Source organism: Prionailurus viverrinus, chromosome B2 (genome assembly GCF_022837055.1).
Source record: "Prionailurus viverrinus isolate Anna chromosome B2, UM_Priviv_1.0, whole genome shotgun sequence".
Lineage (NCBI taxonomy): Eukaryota > Metazoa > Chordata > Mammalia > Carnivora > Felidae > Prionailurus > Prionailurus viverrinus.
In genome coordinates this window covers 14,997,762-15,016,280 of record NC_062565.1, presented here as the reverse complement: position 1 = coordinate 15,016,280, position 18,519 = coordinate 14,997,762, and the positions used below count along the sequence as shown (strand labels likewise).

The 18,519-nt window shown below is 45.3% G+C and overlaps 2 protein-coding genes across 2 annotated transcripts in view; one reads left to right on the top strand and one right to left on the bottom strand.

Moving 5' to 3' along the window:
- The first annotated feature begins 259 nt into the window (after positions 1–259).
- NOL7 (nucleolar protein 7) lies at positions 260–4,749 on the top strand. Its single transcript, XM_047858844.1, has 8 exons — positions 260–576; positions 670–730; positions 1,376–1,434; positions 3,102–3,133; positions 3,374–3,455; positions 4,023–4,144; positions 4,223–4,300; positions 4,572–4,749. Exons 1-8 carry the CDS (start codon positions 311–313, stop codon positions 4,646–4,648), a joined length of 777 nt encoding a protein of 258 aa, XP_047714800.1. The 5' UTR covers positions 260–310; the 3' UTR covers positions 4,649–4,749.
- Positions 4,750–5,433: 684 nt separating this feature from the next.
- The window catches only part of RANBP9 (RAN binding protein 9), a 90,936-nt gene continuing 77,850 nt past the window's right edge, over positions 5,434–18,519 (bottom strand). The window contains exons 11-14 of the mRNA XM_047858830.1: positions 18,267–18,388; positions 16,459–16,610; positions 9,770–9,881; positions 5,434–6,426 (exon numbers count right to left, since the gene is read on the bottom strand). Coding sequence (XP_047714786.1) covers positions 6,296–6,426; positions 9,770–9,881; positions 16,459–16,610; positions 18,267–18,388 — 517 coding nt within the window. The 3' untranslated portion in view covers positions 5,434–6,295. The remainder of the gene's footprint in view (positions 6,427–9,769; positions 9,882–16,458; positions 16,611–18,266; positions 18,389–18,519) is intronic.

Sequence of the window (18,519 nt, the reverse complement as noted above, 5' to 3'; positions counted from 1 at the left end):
TGGAAACGAGCCCCATCCCTGCCCGCTCTCGCAGCCGGAGCGCGAGCCACTGCTGCGAGGCGGAGAGAGGAATCCAGGTGGGATCCCAGGCGAGGAAAACATCCTACATACAGAGAGGAAACAAACACGGCCGGCTCTCTTTAGGCCACGCCCTTCCTGGTTCTGCGCCTGCGCCTCTGCTGGCGCGCGGCCGTCTTCGCTTCTGCACCTGCAGGGGGCGGCCTAACTCGCGTCGCTCTTTCTTTGCGTCACGCGGCGCTTGCGCGTTGCTTCCGGGTCAGAGGCCGGACGGCCGGGCGCTGTGTGGGCCATGGTGCAGCTGCGGCCTCGCGCGTCCCGCGTCCCGCCGTCGGCGATGGTGGACGAGGGCCAGCCCGCCTCCGAGGAGGAGGAGGAGGCGGAGCACGGCCTGTTGCTCGGGCAGCCCAGCAGCGGCGCGGCCGCGGAGCCGCTGGAGGAAGACGACGAGGAAGGGGACGACGAGTTTGACGACGAGGCCCCGGAGGAGCTGACTTTCGCCAGCGCCCAGGCGGAAGCACGAGAGGAGGAGCGGCGGGTTCGGGAGTCGGTGCGCAGGTTCGGAGCCCGCAGCCAGCCGGGAGAAGCCGCCCCCCCCCTCCCCCGGCCCGCGCGTGTCGCCCCGCACTGACTTGTCACTCTCTCTCTCAGGGACAAAACGCTCCTGAAGGAGAAGAGGAAGCGACGCGAGGAGCTGTTCATCGAACAAAAGGTTAGAGGCTGGGGAGGCGTCTCCGTTTCAAAGGCACCCCGGCCGGGGCAGAATTCCCAGTTTGGCAGGGAGAGTCGCTAATATTTCTGGGGACAGCGGCGAAAGCCAAGGCGCTCGTGCTCTTTGCTGTCCACCGATTGAAAATGGGAGTGGGAAGAGGCGGGAGTTTGGGATCATGGGGTTCTCCCCCTTGTACCAGCTCACCGTGACGAGCCTGGTCGTTTAGTCTCGCGGAGGTCGTTTCTTTACCCGAAATTGGGTTGCTGAGGTACTTTGCAAACTGAAGGCTGTGCCTGGAGTATCTTTGCTTTGCTGTCTGACGTTTGGCAGATTGGCCACAGAGAGCCCGCTCAGAGGGACGTGACTTGACTGGGCTCATCGCAGAACAGTGACCTCTGGGGTCTGGAATACAAGGGCCAGCCTTCCCAGTCTCGGCTCAGTCTTCCCAAGAATGTGTCACAGGTTCTGAGCTTCCTGGGCCCACTCCTTCCACAGCGTAGAGATCGCAGGGGCAGGGAGGGTTCAGCCTGATTCATTTCTTGCTCTAGGTGTAAAGCTGTGTCCTTAGAGCCAGAAACTTGAGAAGCAGCCCAGGGTGTGTCATGTGTCTCACCTCTGATTAATTTTTAAATGTTTTAATCTAAGAAAAGGAAACTCCTTCCGGATAACATTCTAGAGAAGTTAACTACAGCCGGACAGACTAAGTAAGTAATAGATCTTGTTATATACGCCTTGCTTAGACACTTGTCTTTGGATGGTATGCGGGTACATACGTTTGTTTGAATCCACATAATAATAAAGAGAATAAGACAGAAAGCTACACAGTAGGTGGTTGGATTTGCTGGGAAAGGTGGAGGGAATTAACTCCACTTTTCAGTCTTCTGCCACTTTTTAAAAAAATTTTTGACGTTTATTTTTGAGAGAGCAAGCGGGGGAGGGGCACAGAGAGAGGGAGGCGCAGAATCCGAAGCAGGCTCCAGGCTCCGAGCGGTCAGCACAGAGCCCGACGCGGGGCTCGAACCCACGGACCGCGAGATCGTGACCTGAGCCAAAGTCGGATGAACCACCCAGGTGCCCCACCACTTTGTGTTCATTCCCACAGCAAACTCTAGCCTCCGAGTTACTGATTCCAGTGTGTTCAGTCAGGGGACGGTTGTGCTCCTGTCATTGTACTAAGGGCAGGGGAGACGGTGGTGAGTAAAATGATGTCTTGAACTGTTATCAGCTAGTGGAGTAGCAGGCACATCGCAGGCTCTGAGGCTCCTCTTGTGCCTCGACAGCTTGCCTTGGCTGCTCCCCGGCTTCTGTTTCACTCCTCTCATTTAGCAGCTGTGCCCTGTGCCGAATGTTTAAAGGCCAGTGCAGTAGTTCTCGTCCTCCTCTAGCCCTTGAAATCAAACCTTAATAAATTTAGACTGCCAGATATTCGGCAATTTTTTAATATTCTCCTGGCCTCTCCTGACTGCTTTATTAAGTTCAGAAGTTTAGTCCTGTAGTTTTTTCTTTTTTTAATATTTATTAAGAGAGCGTGCAGACAGGGGAGGGGAGGGGGAGGGAGAGGGGGAGAGAGAATCTCAGGAGCCCGAGCTGGGACTCAATCCCACGACCCTGGGATCATGACCTGAGCTGCTCACTTAGTGGACAGCCACCCAGACACCCCTAGTCCTGTATTTCTTGCCTAGGCCAGCGGTTCTCAAAATTTTCAGTAAAAGGCTGTTCCAAAGAGCTATTCAAGTTCTGTAAACACTACCAGTAAGCATACTAACAATTGTTACCTGGGGCACGTTCCCCTTTCCTCCTTAAAAACCAAGCTCAGGTGTCATCGCTGCCTCCTTAGTGTAGCTTTTCTCCTGTGCTGGTGTTTCCACATGGGAGTCTCCTGTTGTGTTTTGTCAGTTCACATTGGTCTCATTAGACCGCTGCTCTTCCAGGCTAGTCCTGGTCTCCATCCTTGTCTTTGTGTCTGAACTGCTGGATTAACCCTTTGTGATCCCTCCAAGTAAATCGAGGCGGTCTTACCACCTTTTCACTTTGTATTTTGAATACTGATTACAGAACTCGTTTTTCCTGAAGTCTTTCACTTTACTGTTAACCACAGCGATCTGCTTCTGCTGAAGCTTGTTCATAGGCTTTGAGATCTTCACTTCTGAGAAGATACTCCCTTCCGAGCGTATTACTAGTTTGGGAATTGGTAGCAGTGCCCTGGGGAGGGACTTTTGCTTCCAAAACCGATTAACGATCCTGAGTAAAAACCGAGGGTGGTGGTAATGAAAAGGGGAGATCTTTGTAAAAGCAGATGAAATTGTGTTAATCAGTGGGGTCATCTTTGCTATCTGCCTTACCAATCAGTGTTTTTATTGTTCTTCCTTAGCATCAAGAAATCATCAGGAAAGTTGAAAGAAGGTATGAACTATTCTCATTTAAATAACTTCTCTTGTAAGTGTCGGGTACATTTGCAGATATTTGCAGCCAAATGTGTGGCCCCGAGAGAGTGTGGGAATAGGCCCGGCCAAGCGTAGCTTGGCCCGTTGTCTCTATTTCTTACAAATAAAGATTGCACCCAGATTGGTACTAGTGGATGTTTAAAGTACAGTCCAGTAAATGTTCCTGCTTTGTTTTACATATATAAACTCAATTTTTTAGCGAATTTGCAGAAGGAAAATGAAGACTGTGACAAAGGAAGTGATTCCAAGAAAGCTAAAGTACAAAAAGTACAGTCTGTCGGGTAAGGAGGGTCTTTCTTCTTTTCAGAGAATGTGAAGCTGACCGGAGAGAGTATTGGCTTGTGGGGGGAAATAGTTTCATTATAGTCGTTTCAGATTACCACCTCTATGGGAAAACCAGTTCTGATATTTGCATAAAAATAAGACCTCTGCCTCCTAAAATGGAAACGTTAGTCTATTTGTATGTAGTAAAACAGCCCAGTGATGTCATTTTATTCACGATCTGCACTTACAGAAAATTAGGATTTTGGGGTTTTTTTAATTTTTTCTTTTTTTAATGTTTGTTTATTTTTGAGAGAGACAGAGACAGAATGTGAGTGGGTTAGGGGAAGAGAGAGAGGGAGACACAGAAGCAGGCTCCGGGCTCTGCGCCGTCAGCACAGAGCCCTACGTGGGGCTCGAACTCACGAGCTGTGAGATCATGACCCGAGCCAAAGCCAGACGCTTAACCAACTGAGCCACCCAGGCGCCCCTTTTCACTTTTTTAAGTAGCTAACAAGACACTTTTTATTTTCAAACTCAGCATGTTATCAGATTCGCTCATTTTGACCTTTTGTGTTTGTGACCAGCCAGAATAAAAGCTACTTGGCTCTAAGGCTAAAAGATCAAGATCTGAGAGATTCAAGACAGCAAGCAGCAAAAGCCTTTATACAGAATTCGTTATATGGTCCAGGAACCAACAGAACTACTGGTAATTTCTTTACAGACTGTCTCTCTCACTTTTTACTGCAAATTAAACAAAGAAGTGATAGAGAATTCTCTTTTCTAGTAAACAAGTTCCTGTCTCTTGAAAATAAGAGGTTACCAGTGAAAAAGGCTGCAGCCCAGTTTCTGAATAATGCTTGGGGTAAGATCCAGCTCTGCTCCCTCAGCCTTTTACATATTGCACACTTTCTTTTAAGGAGGTAGTCAATACTTAAATAATCGTGAGATATCCATTTTTTCCTTACAATGGCTTCTGTATTAATATCTTGAAGTTGCTTCCAAAACAGATCAGCGTGATGTATCTACTGTACAATTTGATTAGTGTTTATATTCATAGAATCTTGAAAGCTTTGGAATTGTTTCTTGCGAATTTCGTATCCAATATTCTTACTGTATAAAATTTTCTATTCTAGGAACTCAGAAAAAACAAAATGCCAAGAGGTTTAAAAGACGGTGGATGGTCAGAAAGATGAAAACGTCTAAGAAGTAAATCAAATGAAGTAAATGAAGGATGAGAACTTGTATGTATAGGACTCAGTTATTTGGTTTAGAAAACGCTCTTAAAAAGATCTAATAAATGATTTACAAAGAGTTTTGAAGGGTTACGGCAAAACTCGTAGGTCTGTTGGGGGAAGTACCCCATCACCTCTCATCCTTCAGGACAGTCCCGCCTCGTAGTTTCTGAGAACGACGTTGGAAGACAAACCGGTTCAAAAGAATGGTTTCCCCTTTTTATGAGCGTTTGCGCATTTAATTGAAAGCTCGTCTTCCGCCTGCGGTGTTGGGTGCACAGCAGGGCGAGAGAAGTGGGCCCTGGGGTGTTTCCAGCTGCAGCTCTCAGCTGCCTTGGTCTCGCAGAGGTTCTGGTGCTTTGAGGGGCATTTGCTTCCCAGGCTATGGGACAGGAAGGAAGTGGCTGAAAGCTCAGTATCTCAGTGCAGCAAGTATTTCTTCTCGAGGAAGATGGAAGCCTCCGTGCAGAGTTCATTAGCCAGAGGATTTGGTGGTCTTGGTTAAGTGTTACTTTTAACCAGGTTGGGCGGGTGTGCTTTGGTGGCAGGCCACGTGCCATCGTTCCTACTGTAGTTACGGAAACAGGAGATGAATTGCCTGTTTTCTTGCGGCAGCACCCACAGCATCAGGTCTGACCCTACTCTAGGGAGGCCAGTAAGCTGAAGGCAGTCTTGCGTTGCAGAACTCAGATTTAGAGAATTGCTCTGATTCTGTATTAGAAGTGTGCAGGCACCTAATATATAAATTCAATTGACACTCTAGTATCTGTAATAGTAAATTTTTAATGGCTGGTTAATTATATCACTACATTTTTATTGCAATATAGTACTCATTTAAGCACTTAAAAATGGAAGGTGTACAAAGATTAAATTAAGACACGGTAAATTGACTAAATATTTGGTTTTTATATAAATAAAGGTCATAACCACACTGTTGACATGTAATACTGTTATAATACAACAGTTAAACTTGTGAGTCTACAACAGAAGTCGTCTGTAGTTAAACAGGAAACAAAGTTGAAAAAGACCATGTTAAAACAAAACTACTGGGACTAACAGGTCGGGATTGTAAGTAGCAACAAACATATTCACTCAGCTCCTGAGTATTTCAAGTTTTACAGTACACATTAAAAATGATTTCTTCCATCAACACTATAAATTCAAACTGTCGGATGTTTATGCGTTTTGCAAGTTACACTGATTGAATGCTTATATGGGAGCGGGGGTCGGAGCATCTCCCAAATTGAAGTTTACATCACCCACATGCTAACACAAACACAACTGGTTCCGTTTCCTTCCCCCCTCTCCCCCAAACAAAGGCGGCAGGATTTTTTGGTTTCTTTTAGGTAATTGTTTTAAAGGATTCGTGATGATCAATTTGAACGTCTGAAATTCAGTAATATTGAACTCTTAGACAACTAAGAGGTTAAAGATGGAAAATAATTTCTCCTAACACCAAGTTAGAAAATCATTTGCATCATGCTGTAAACTAGGAAGCAATGTAAAGCGACAAAAACCTGTCCCCAGTACATAATTAAAAAATCTAAATTTCAAATCAGCAGAGCTGGTCTACTTCCAGGTTGACTATATGCCACAATGTACACGTGAGCTCCTTAAATGCATAGCTAGTGTAGGTAGTCTTCCACTGTGGCAAACGCACAGGATCCGATTCCTGACCGAGCCATCAGTCCTAGACATTGTGTGGCCTGGCCCATTGCTAGGGCGAGTGGAGGTTGCTTTGGCAGATTGTGGGTTTCTGAGGAAAAATGATTAAAAATGGAAACAGCAATTAGCAAGACATTTCCCAAAAACTTCTCAACGGGGAAAATACTGCATTACTTGAAAGCGTACCCCTGCCTATACTGTTCTTAATTACCTCACTAGCAATGGTCATTTCTAAGCCAGTCATTAACGTCTTGGCCCTGCTACTCGGACTAGGTGCTATGGGTTACTGAGTATTCGACTCTGAAGGAAAATTCTTGCAGAATTCGACACTTAAAAACTTCCACATTAACTATGATGGGAAAGAGGTCCAGTCTTACCTGATACTTACAGTGGGGAGTAAGGACTATTTAGTACTTCTCTTTGACTTAAGTCACTTGACCTAACAGGAAAAGGCCTCAGGCTTAAAGTAAAAGTTTCACCCATAAACTCCTCCCCTTCTGGGGATAGAACCCACCAGAGGCTAATTGTCTCCAAGGCATATTGGTGAATGTTGCTTGGGCTTCTTGGGAGCAAATGGTGCCGGTGGCCATGAGGCAAGACAAAAGCAAAACCACCCTACAACGTTGGAGGGAGTTGACTTACAGTTGGTAGATAAAATATTTTTTAAATTGCCGATGAATTTGTTCTCCGTGTCCTACATATCAGAAGTCTGCAAGACTTCAAGTTCTGTGCCAGAAATGAAAAAATGAACTACTGGTGAAACTGGCCAAGTTCCTAGTGATCTCTCCCTGGGTGGAGATGTCCAAGTTTTAAGTTGATTAGATTCCCAATTAATAAAATCACTCCTCAGTCCTTTGTAGGCATAGCGGACAACACAGGGCAAAGACCATGATACTGGCAGGTAAGGCCACACTCCATACTATCCTATTTTTATTATTTTAGAGGGAGAGCGCATGCACGTGAGTGGGGGAGGGGGCAGAGGCAGAGAGAGAGGATCTGAAGCAGGCGCCACGCTCAGCCCAGAGCCCGACACAGGGCACGACCCCACGACCCCGGGATCATGACCTGAGCTGTAATCAAGGAGTTGGACGCTCAAACGACTGAGCCACCAGGTGCCCCAATCGAATTCTACTTTTGATTCCAAGGTTGCAATGGGGTGGGAGAAAGTTCCGTAAAGAATGGCACCACAAAATAAAGGAAGCAAATTCAGGATTTAAAGGTACAAAAGAACACAAAATAGGGTCAAGAATTTAAGAATGGAAATCTGTAAGAAAAGGTACACAGATCAGGGAGAAAGTATGGTTTGAAAAGTGGTCTGTGGGTTAGGATTAATAAAGTCCTGGCTATTCTTTGGCAAGACACCGTTTAGCTAAACTTTGATGGTGCTACAGTTTTTGCCAGCTCTAAGCAGGACGGACTTTATAGTTCTGTCTTGAGTCCAGAACAATTTCAGTTTTACACAAAATCAACATGAAAAGGAATAAAAAATGGAAAAGGAAGCTTTTTTTCCAAAATGTCTGATGGTTCACAGGGAAGTAACCTTGCTGGAAGATAAGCATCAGGAGGCATGTGGTTATAAGCATCTTTAAATTCTTTTTGGATCTGGAACTGACAAGAACTACCATACAATTAATATGTAACAACTTTAAGCACTAATTACAGATGGTACTACATAAAATAGCATGGTATGTATAAATATTCACATATTCATCTACAGCAATTTATATTAATAAGCCTGTCATTAATTTTGCAGGAATCCTATGAATATAAATTTAAGCACTAGGTACAGCTGAACCTATCTACCAGGTAGCACAGTGAGAGTACACAGATCTTTAATGGCCCTACAAAATTTCATATTTAATCACTGAATTACCTTAAAGAACTCGACATAAAAAACTATTCTAAGAAAACTGGTTACTTCAAAAATTCTTCACGAATCTGATCCTTAAATACGAAGGCTGTAATTTCAAAAAGACCATTACAGTAAACCATAATTTGCCCTACAATCTCAGCATTACTACTGAGTTCCGTTTTTACCAATAGAGCTAAGTGGATTTCATATAACCAAAGAGAATACAACACGTTAACCAGAGAAAATTCATGTGATTTATTATATACAGATTCTAAATTTATAGAAACCCCACCAAAGACGCTTTTTTTTTCTTACCGTTATTGCAACCCCCCCCCCCCCCACTGTTCTACTTTAACACAAAGAATTCACAGTTCGCCCCTGAGAAACACCAGTTTGAACTACACAGACCCGCTTCCAGCTGCGGTTTTTGATACGGTACAGGGATGCAGACGGCTCTTCCCTTTTCTTCACCTCCAGCTTTATTGTAAGAATCCAGAACACAACACGCGCCACATACCAGATCTTTGTCTATCAAGGGCTCCCCGCCAGCAGCGGTTAAGTTTTAGGGGAGTCAAAAGTTACACGCAAATTTTTGTGCTGGGGGGTTGGTGTCCCAACCCCCACTCGGTTCGAGCGTCAACTGTAATGAACTTTGTAAGAGCAGATAAGGCTCATGTAGGAACACCTGCTCCCTTCGCATCCTAGCCATACGGTCCCTGGCCCGCTGCAGGTCTCCCTGCTCTTTGTGGCAATGCTCTCGCGCACCTGAAATGGTCTGAAACGTGTTGCTGTAAAGCTCCCAAACGTGACAGGGCCGAGCAGGAGTGGGAGCCTCATTTTACCTGGGGATTTAGCCTGTAAAGTCAGGTCAAAAGCCACTCTTCTTTAAGTTACCTTTGAAAAGAATCTCCGAGAGAAGATCACAGTTTCACGTAAACCGCCCTGTACGGTTTATACATAAATGCACAGAATGTTATAGCATTCACAGAAAAAGTATTTGTTCGGGACACGAGTCCTGTAAGCATCCTCTGTAGTGAGTTGCTTACAGGGACAGCAACCGACCGGGGGAAGGGCAAACCGGTCTCCTTCCGTGCTCCCCTCTAGCGAAGTCTCACTACCGAAACTGCTGCTCTCTTCCCCCGCCCCTCGCTTTTTATCCGGTAAGGGCATAATACGGCTGAATATGCTGAACTTTCCTGCAAATACGGTGCTACTCCAAGGGCTGGTGCTGGCAGGGCAGTCAAACGTCACCCGGAAGTCCCTCGTGTCCGTATCTTAAGCACAGCGGAAGCCGCGGTATGTGTGGCTCAGCCCAAAAACGCTTACACAACATGCACACACAGACTTCCATTTTCCAGACTTCCCGGGGTATGATCCCAATACACCGTTGTGGTTTTTTTTTATTATTCTATTTGAATCCATTTAATTTTGGAATTGAGATGGTGGAGGGGAAGGTTTCTATATTTTGAAATAAATTTACCTTTTTTAAAATGTAGAAATGGTTTCTACATGAAGATTTTACCAAACTACGAATCCCGTCTCAAATATGCAGACACTCTGGCTGCGGTGACGCTTCACTCACCTAGTATTGCACTGTTAAGGGCTGAGCACACAGGTTCTCTCTGAATTGGGTCGAGCTGATTTCCAACCGGGCTGTTCCAAGGATCCGAGTAAGCGAGTAAACTGAACGCATCCTGTTGAAAACACGGCAGTTTGGTTTTTAATTCAAACGCTTCAGCTACCGTCCTCCCCACGGCTACAAAGTTGAGAGACGAGTAAAATACACAGCTTCCCGGCACAAGACTACGGTAACACTCAAACCCATTTACCCCAATGATGATGAGGCTATATATATATATTTTTAACAAGATTATACAACAAAGCCTAATGGGTCTTCCTTCTTTACTGTAAACAGCCAATCTGAATCTGAATCTTCCCCCATCCCTACAACACATACACAACGGCAAAACTGAATTCTGGTGGAACGCGCTGATTAAAGAGGAAGACAAAAACATTCAGATGCTCTATAATTTATCACCACTGGTATGAATCTGACATTAGAAGGACACAGCCGATTTATTTTCTTAAACAGATGTGGGGCCGAGATCCATCTCCCTGGATGTCATTTTCTCAAACTCAGGACCAACAAGGTAAACTGGCTGCCCTTCAGGAACATTCAGTAGTTCCAACCATCCTCGAGCCACCCTTCCTAAAGGGACGGACACGCGGTCTTCTCAGTCAGTGACTCCCAGTCAGTAAGCACTAACCGCTCCGGGACACTGGCAGCGTCCGTTCGTTCTAACCTCTCGGTACAGGAGGTCGACCTCTTTTGCCCACAGTCCATGCCCTAATCCGGGGCGGTGTTCCCGAGAGAGGCGAATGACAGGACGCCTTCCCGATTCAGAAGGCCTACGTAGGACAGTGCCACTCTCAAAACGCGGATTACGGACACGTGGGAGACTGGACTTTCTGAAGGAAAGGATCCCAGGTCCAGCTGCCCGGATGGACGTTCCCCCGCTCAACTCACCGCTGCTCAGAGCGGCCGCGGAGGCCGGGCTTGCCGGTCAGCTGTGCTCTGGCCCTTTCTCACCCCACGCGGCCTGCACACCGGGGAGCCCGGAGGAGGGCTGTCCACACAGCCGGGGCCGCGCGGCCTGAGGCTACCGGGCGGGGAATACACGTGCCTCTCAAAGAAAACGCGTGCGGCCGGTCCACGGTCTTCCTTCCGCTGCTGAATATTTCATGGGTGGTAGACGGCTCGCCCCAGTTTTTATAATGAAAGGTCTCTGAAAGGAAAATTTCTTTCTTACACTATTTTGAGTCCCCTGCAGCTACTCACAGACGCTGGGAACAGGGAAGCAGCTTCACACACCCGCCCATCACAGGACCTGCTTCTTCCAGTGCATCGCACCGAGCCACCCCGTTCTATTTCCTGGCTCCCCCACCCCCGCCATCCGAATTTATGATGGAAAGAGTATTAACGTCCTGTATCCTGGGAAGCTAACTCTAGTCACTGATCTTCGCTCAAGACTTAACTGACCCCACAGCCACCTAGTGAGGTACCATCCCCATGCTACAGACAGCTACCTGAAGTATACCGAAGAAGTGTTCAAGGAACAACTGGTACCTAAAAACCTCTAAGCACAAAACCGTCCTCTTGGGTCTATACATCCGGACACGCAACCAAAAACGAGAAAGGTTGCGGTCCCAGATCTCAAGGCAGACCGTTCTTCTGTCAACACCTTCTTCTAGTATTTCACCAAAACCTCACGGAAAAGAAGATAACGATGGTAATAATTTATCGTGCACTAATACCGGGTGAAGCAGTGTTTCGAGCCCTAACGTGGAGAATCTCATTTTATCCTCACAATAACCTTAGGAGACGGATACTGTTATGCCCATCTTACAGAGAAGCAAACCGAGGCAGTGAGAGCTTAAGGGCACACAGTTAGTACAGAACCTCTTTTAGTAAGATGCAGCTTCTTTTAACCGCCAATCTAAATATCAAGATGAAGAAAGTCTAAAATTTAGCTCTAATATTTTCAAAACAATGGAGTATTATTGCACACAGCTGCCAGACCCTGAGGACACAGAGAGCAATCACCAGGACCTAGTCATTGTGCCAAGAACCCACGCGGTCTTACGGCGAAGTCAGACATGTAAATAAACAATGGACAGGGTACTGCTTATGAACATGCAGTATTTTGTGTCACGCGTCACAGTCCCAGAGAGACCCAAAGTACGTGGAAACAGGCTGAGAGAAAGAAAGGCACGGACGGAGCCAGAGGTAAGGGGGGTTAGATCCTAAAATGTCCCCAAAGGCTTAAATTTTTTTTTTCCGATACGACAACGGAGTTTTAAATGGAGGACTGATGTGGGTAAGACTTGACTTCAGCAGGATCCCACCGCAGCACAATGGAACAGGCTTGGAAGTCAGGTGAAGCTATAAGCAAGAAAACTAATAAAACCTTAAAAGAAGAAGAACAAGAAGAAAAAAAAAGGCTTATGCCACCAGGTTCCCTGAATATCTACAACTTTTCCTTTTCAAAGGGAGTGAAATCAGGGCAGCAACATTAATGTTTTAAATCCTGCAGTAAAACCTAACTGACGGTGGTGACCAAAGAAATGCAAACAAGCGATTTTAAGGTCTGAGCTTGAAGTCACTAAAGCAGACTAACACAGGAGTACTTCTGGCACTTTCCTTTACTACTGCTGTAAGCTGGGGGAAGGTTTCTAGAAAACAGTATAGCAATATATAGGAAAAGCCACAATAATCCCAAGCTTTGACTCAATCATTCTCTTTCCAGGACTCTATCCCGTGTTGTAATTTTAAGGAACAAAGACGCATGTATAAAGGCATTCACTAAAGCATCTGAATAAAAGCAAAAAATTGAATAAAGCAACGCTTAAATGAACTGACACAGCAACTCAAGAGAGTAGCATGTAGCCATTTAAAAAGAACGAATGCACAGAAACTGGGAGTACATTTTTAGGACAATGACAACACCACAAAATGCTATGCTTACTATGTGAAATATACACACGGGGGATTTAAGGCACAAAACTAAAACTCTGAGGCGTGGGATCGTGGGTTACTTGTCACTTAAAAAAAAACAGATCTCAGTGGGAATAACTTCTGAGGCAAACGTGATGTCATTCAGGTAGGATTCTCAAACTGTACTTGTAGTTGGCTTAAAATCTGCAGCAGTCTCTAAACAGGGCTGGTCTTAAGTCGTTCTGTTTTGGTTTCAATTGCCAGCCGGCCTGCTGCTTCGTGTGCGACCCCACGGTCCCTCCGGCCAGAGCCTCAGGACGCAGCTCCTGAACAAACTCCGGTAGCTGTCTGACAAGCCACTGGCCGGCGTAGGGAGGTGAGGAACAGAGAACAGGAGAAGAGGAAAGGAAGACAGAGAACTGGGAAAGGTCAAGGGAAACGGGCGCTGCAGGACGCCCTGCCCCTTCCACCCATTTTTACCGCACACGGGCCACCCCAGGCTCTGCACGAGGCCTGCTCCCCAGGACCCTGGGACGCAGAATACAGTAAAGCATTTAGGGAACTCTTAGCTTCACATTTAAAGGAATCTTTCTCTCTACAGATGCCTGTGTGATTCAGATGCTTACGCGGATCCACACAAAATTAAAGATAAAAATTACCCACTACAATCACACGTGCCCTGAAATGAAAAATGAAAGGGGATGATTTCTAAACCTTCTCAACGATGACAAAAAAAAAAACCACCTCTTCATGTTGTCCTCAAATCCTCCAGCTGTTCTTCGGGGACTTGTAACTTGGATCAGTCAGTCATCTTGTCCCCACGTGGATCAAGATAAGTTTGGGGAATGGGAAGGAAGGAGTTCAGAATATTAAGAAAGTCTCTTAAAGTAGTAGTTGGCATGTGCTTAGAAGTCAGAAGTGCAAAATCAAAGCCATCCACACTCTTTAGATGAGGAAGATGAATTACGTCTTCACATAATTCAATATATAATCAAGGACTATCTTTGAGAAGAGGCCACATCAATGCCATTTTCTCAGCTTACGCACATCAGCATCAAAGACAGTAAGCTGATTAAGTGAAATCTTACATTCTGAAAGGCACTACATAAATCACATTCCTTCATCATGCACAATTAGCATAAAGTTTTAACAAGAAAACAGTCGAGATGACCTAGCGTAAAAAAGCACATGAATTCTTAGAAACATTCCGTATCCCCAAATATCCCCTAAAACAGCAGTTCTCAAAGTACAGTCCAGAAACACTGGGTTCAATCTAAGATCCTTGCAGGAGGTCCCGGAACGTCAACACTGTTTTCGTAATAAAACTGAGAAAACCCTCCCTCGCCTCACCCTCACTCTCATTCTCTCCCGGCCACACAGCGGGGTTTCCAGGGGCCACGGGGCCAGTGACAGCGACAGCACAGCACATCGAGTGCACAGGTAGGGACGAGAATCCAACTTCCCCTCCATTAAGCCTGGCAAATGTAAAGCGATGCCATTCTTCCAAAGTTTCTGGAAGTTATTTTTCGTAAAAATATTCAGTGGATCCAGGATTATTGGTCAGGAGATTAATCATTTGTTTTAATTTCTAGTATGGTAAGTATCAATAAACAGAACCCATATAAACGAAACTCTTGATAAACATTCATGAATAGCGAGGCGCCATGCGCACTGGATATATTTAAAGGGGGCGGAGTTAAGTAAAGACCTAGTCTGACCTCAAGGAATTCTTCACCTTATAGGGCAAACGTGGGCAGCCACATTCCTAATATATCAGTGTCTGGCTTTAATTTATTGTTGTTTTTTTTAAACTTCAGTATAATTAACACACGGCATTAGAATAGTTTCAGGTGCACAATATGGTGATTCAACAATTCTACACATTACCCAGCGCTCCTCACAAGTGCGCTCCTTGATCCCCATCACCTGTTTCACCCATTCCCCAGCCGCCTCCCCTCTGGCAACCAGCAGTGTGTTCTCTAGAGTTAAGAGTCTTTTTCTGGCCAGTTTTCTTTATTTCTTAAATTCCACATATGTGTGAAATTGTGTGGTATTTGTCTTTCTCCAACTTATTTCACTTAGCAGAATACGAAGTCCATCCGTGTTGTCACAAATGGCAAGATTTCGTTCTTTTTTACGGCTGAGTAACATTCGTGTGTGTGTGTGTGTGTGTGTGTGTGTGTGTGTGTGTGTGTGTCTCTCTCTCTCTCTCTCTCTCTCTCTCTCTCTCTCTCTCCCACTTCTTTATCCATTCACCGGTCGGTGGACACGGGCTGCTTCCCTAATTTGGCTGTTGTAGACAATGCTGCTGCTATAAACACAGGGGTGCATGGATCTTTTAGAATTACTGTTTTCATATTCTTTGGGTAAATACCCAGGAGTGGAATTACTGAATCATATGGTAATTCTATTTTTAATTTTTTGGGAGATCTCCAAACCGTTTTCACAGTGGCTGCACCAGTTTGCGGTCCCACCAAGCGATTTGACATTTTAAATGAAAAACTGTTTAAATTACATATTCCACCAATTTTATTTAGCATAAGAATCATAATTAACTTCCTTTTTTTTTTTTTTTTTTTTTGGATAGCTCAGGGTCGCCACCAGAAACCGCAGTTGTGCGATCCAGCGGGTGAAGTACCGCGCAGGGCAAATACACCGCTGCTCCCGGCGCAGCCCCCGACGCTACAAGACCGCACGCCGTAACTGGCGATGTACGTGGGTGGCTCCTTCGCCCACCATCCTAGGCTGAGCAGGTGGTGTTCCGTCTACACAGGCACCGTACGGAGGCTCCGGTGCAGGTACCTGTTTGAGTTTTGGCCGCTTTTAGGCCGCGTTTGGTGCTGCTAGGTGGTGCTGACTGTGGCGCTGAGGCTCAGTTTGGGTCAGGAAGGGCTGGCAGAAGCCTTGCTCCTGCCACTGCACCCCAGCATCGGTCTCAGGGCCACAGCACACGCGTCTCTCCTCTTAAACACGCAGGAGAAAATGTTGCTAACGAATCACCTTTGAGCCCAAGCTGACGCAGGATTACAAAAAAAATGCAACAGCTAGGTCAACGTGTCATAGACTTACAGGGCTGTTGGGACTTACGCGAGTACGAAAAAAAACCCTCTTGGAGTCTTAACATCTCTACAACTAACAGCAACGGCGACTTAAGGGAGGGCAGAACTCCATCCGCAACTGACACGCAAACTTGTGACCACCGTACTAAACCGCTGAAGTCCTAGCCATCTTACCGCCTGTCACGCGCATCAATCCAGAAGAGATCTGAAAATGTATTTTATCTATCTGGGGTTGTGAAAGTGCCTCAGCCATCACTGTCAAAATGGAAGCCACGTAGTACACGTTCAATCTGCTGCAGCCCTGAGCAACGTTTATGGAAATAAAAATATCGCAAACTTATAGTTTTATCAGCAAACTCGCATGTCTCCTAATAAGTCTGCCAATTTTACAGCTAAGAAAATTACAGTAAGTCGACAAAGGGCATAAAACGCTGACAGGCGGCAGAACTGGGATTGACTCCCCTACCTTTACTGATTCATTCTTTTAAGTAGCCTTCATGCCCAGCACAGAGTCCGACGCGGGGCTTGAACTCACGACCCTGAGATCAAGAGCTGAGCTGAGATAAAGAGTCGGATGCTTAGCTGAGCCACCCAGGTGCCCGGAATCCATTCTTTTTACCTGAAGCCCAACAAGAATTCCTAGCGCTCAGTGCTTTACAAAATTAAATTTTAGTTCCTCTGACACATCAATAGTTTTTCAAGGACAAACAAATCTACCTTCAACATTTTTTTATTTGCTGTGTTCTTGCCACATTCTCTCCTCAGCTGTTCGCTCATGGCTTGTAGCTCTCTTCCAAAGTGAATCATTCTTTCTATGGCGGCTTGACTTCCTCCACACAACTGGCGTCTTAACTGACTCGAATCAACTTCTGTAAGCAAAACAAACGAGTATTTTACTTTCTTATTAAATGGAGTGCCAGGGAGAAATGAACATCAGTTGCTTACAACATTTTGTACGTTTCATTTAGTAATTACTACCTAATAGTTTATTTAAATATGCGGTTTTCTTTTTCACTTAATAGGAAACATTGCAGCTAAAAGGTATACTTTATCTAGGTCTCAAGAATCTAGGCTCTACTCTCCAGCACGCAGGTCAAAGTCCGTCGAAATCGCCTCCATTTAGGATGCCCCTGGTATATCAGGGAAAAGTGTAGAAGAAGTTAAGCACAATTCTCTAAAACTACATTAAGCAGCATTAAGGAGAAAACAGCACTGCCACTCCAGCTACTCTGACTGACACAGAGCAGAGATGGAAAAAAAGGACTCCTCCAGGTGAAAAGCTAAATGACTCCAATAAAAACACAGAAGACACCAGGGAATCGCAGGATTAAATACACACTTTGAGAAAATAATTGCTTAGTATATATCTTGGTTGACAATAACCACTGATCAATAACGTAACTGTATGAACCCCTAATAACATATAAATTACTAACGATGACGATCCTTAACATTTACTAAGCACTTCCTTTATGCCTACTAGCTTTTCACAAATTAGCCCATTTAAGCTTCACAGTGGCCTATGAGGCGGTTGCTATTATTACCACACCCGTTTTACAGATGAAGAAACTGAGGCACTGTGCTCTTAAGTAACTTGAGCAAGGTCACACAGCTTGTAAATGGCAGTTGCAGAATTCAAATCCAGGCCATCTGGCTCCAGAACTCTCAATCACCATGCTCTGATTATACTCTGAAGGTTGAGGGTGCTGGTATCTGATAGAAGAAAACTAGGCTGCCTTCTCAACTATACCCCTTGCTGGAAAAATGGATTTTACACTGAACACATAATCCTCAACAACAGTCCTCAATAAGGACCCTTTAACTCCCAAATACTCAGAAATCTAATGTTGCCGTCGAATTCAGGCAAAAAAGAATTTTTAAGCTCCAATCATTTTCATTCTCCAATCGATGGGAAAGTTTGCTGATGGTTTAACATTATGGTACAATTTACTATGCAAGTTACCAACAAAACAAAACTATGCGTGCTAATGTACCTTTCAGCCACATAATTTTGGGGGGGCCTGGGGGAGGGAGAGGGAAGGGGGGGGGTCGTACTGAAGCACCTACTATGTGCCAGGCACTGAACTATGCGTAGTCACAGATATTCACATGAAATGAGCTTAAGAAACTGATTCGAATTTATAAAATCAGCTGTACCCATCTGGCCTTCACTGGCTATACTGAAGCCAGTGTAAAAACGTTCATTTCCCCAACCCCAAGTGTCCTAAAAGACAGTTAACGCTAGTAAGAGTACGGCTGCATCAACGCCAGCACCAAGTTGAGCCGAAGACAGCCCGGCACAGAAAACCGGCTGGAACTTAACTTCAGAAGGCACTGGAAAGCACCGCGCCCTGCAGCAGCCCGCGCTCACGAGGCGGTTTACGGGATATGTGCTCTTGCCAAATCCCATGGCACATACATCACTAAACGTGATTTATGCTCATCAGCTGTGAATCAATACAAGTAAAAGCATAACCTTGTAGTCACCATTTTTTATTAAAAACGTAAGAAATATCACTGCAGACCCATTTCGGTGTCACAGTCTTCCATTTCGTGGTCATGTTTAGAGCTACCATTTAGGAAGCCGTTGGATGAAGTCTCTCCAACCCCATTGGAGTAGTGCTCTGTCTCCATATCCACATCATTACTGGAAATAAAGAAGAAACACCTAACTTTAGAAATCACATCCTCGCAGCGTAGTTTAAAATAAATTCCTACTCCTAGCCTCCTCATAGACTGACTTCATAGGGCAACAGCAGTCTGCAAAAACAAGGTATT

Excerpts from the sequence above, each read along its gene's own strand:
- NOL7 (XM_047858844.1), top strand. The coding sequence starts at position 311 with ATGGTGCAGCTGCGGCCTCGCGCGTCCCGCGTCCCGCCGTCGGCGATG. Across the intron at positions 577-669 it reads GTTCGGGAGTCGGTGCGCAG|GGACAAAACGCTCCTGAAGG; the intron begins GTTCGGAGCCCG and ends TCTCTCTCTCAG. Across the intron at positions 4,301-4,571 it reads GTTTCTGAATAATGCTTGGG|GAACTCAGAAAAAACAAAAT; the intron begins GTAAGATCCAGC and ends TTTCTATTCTAG.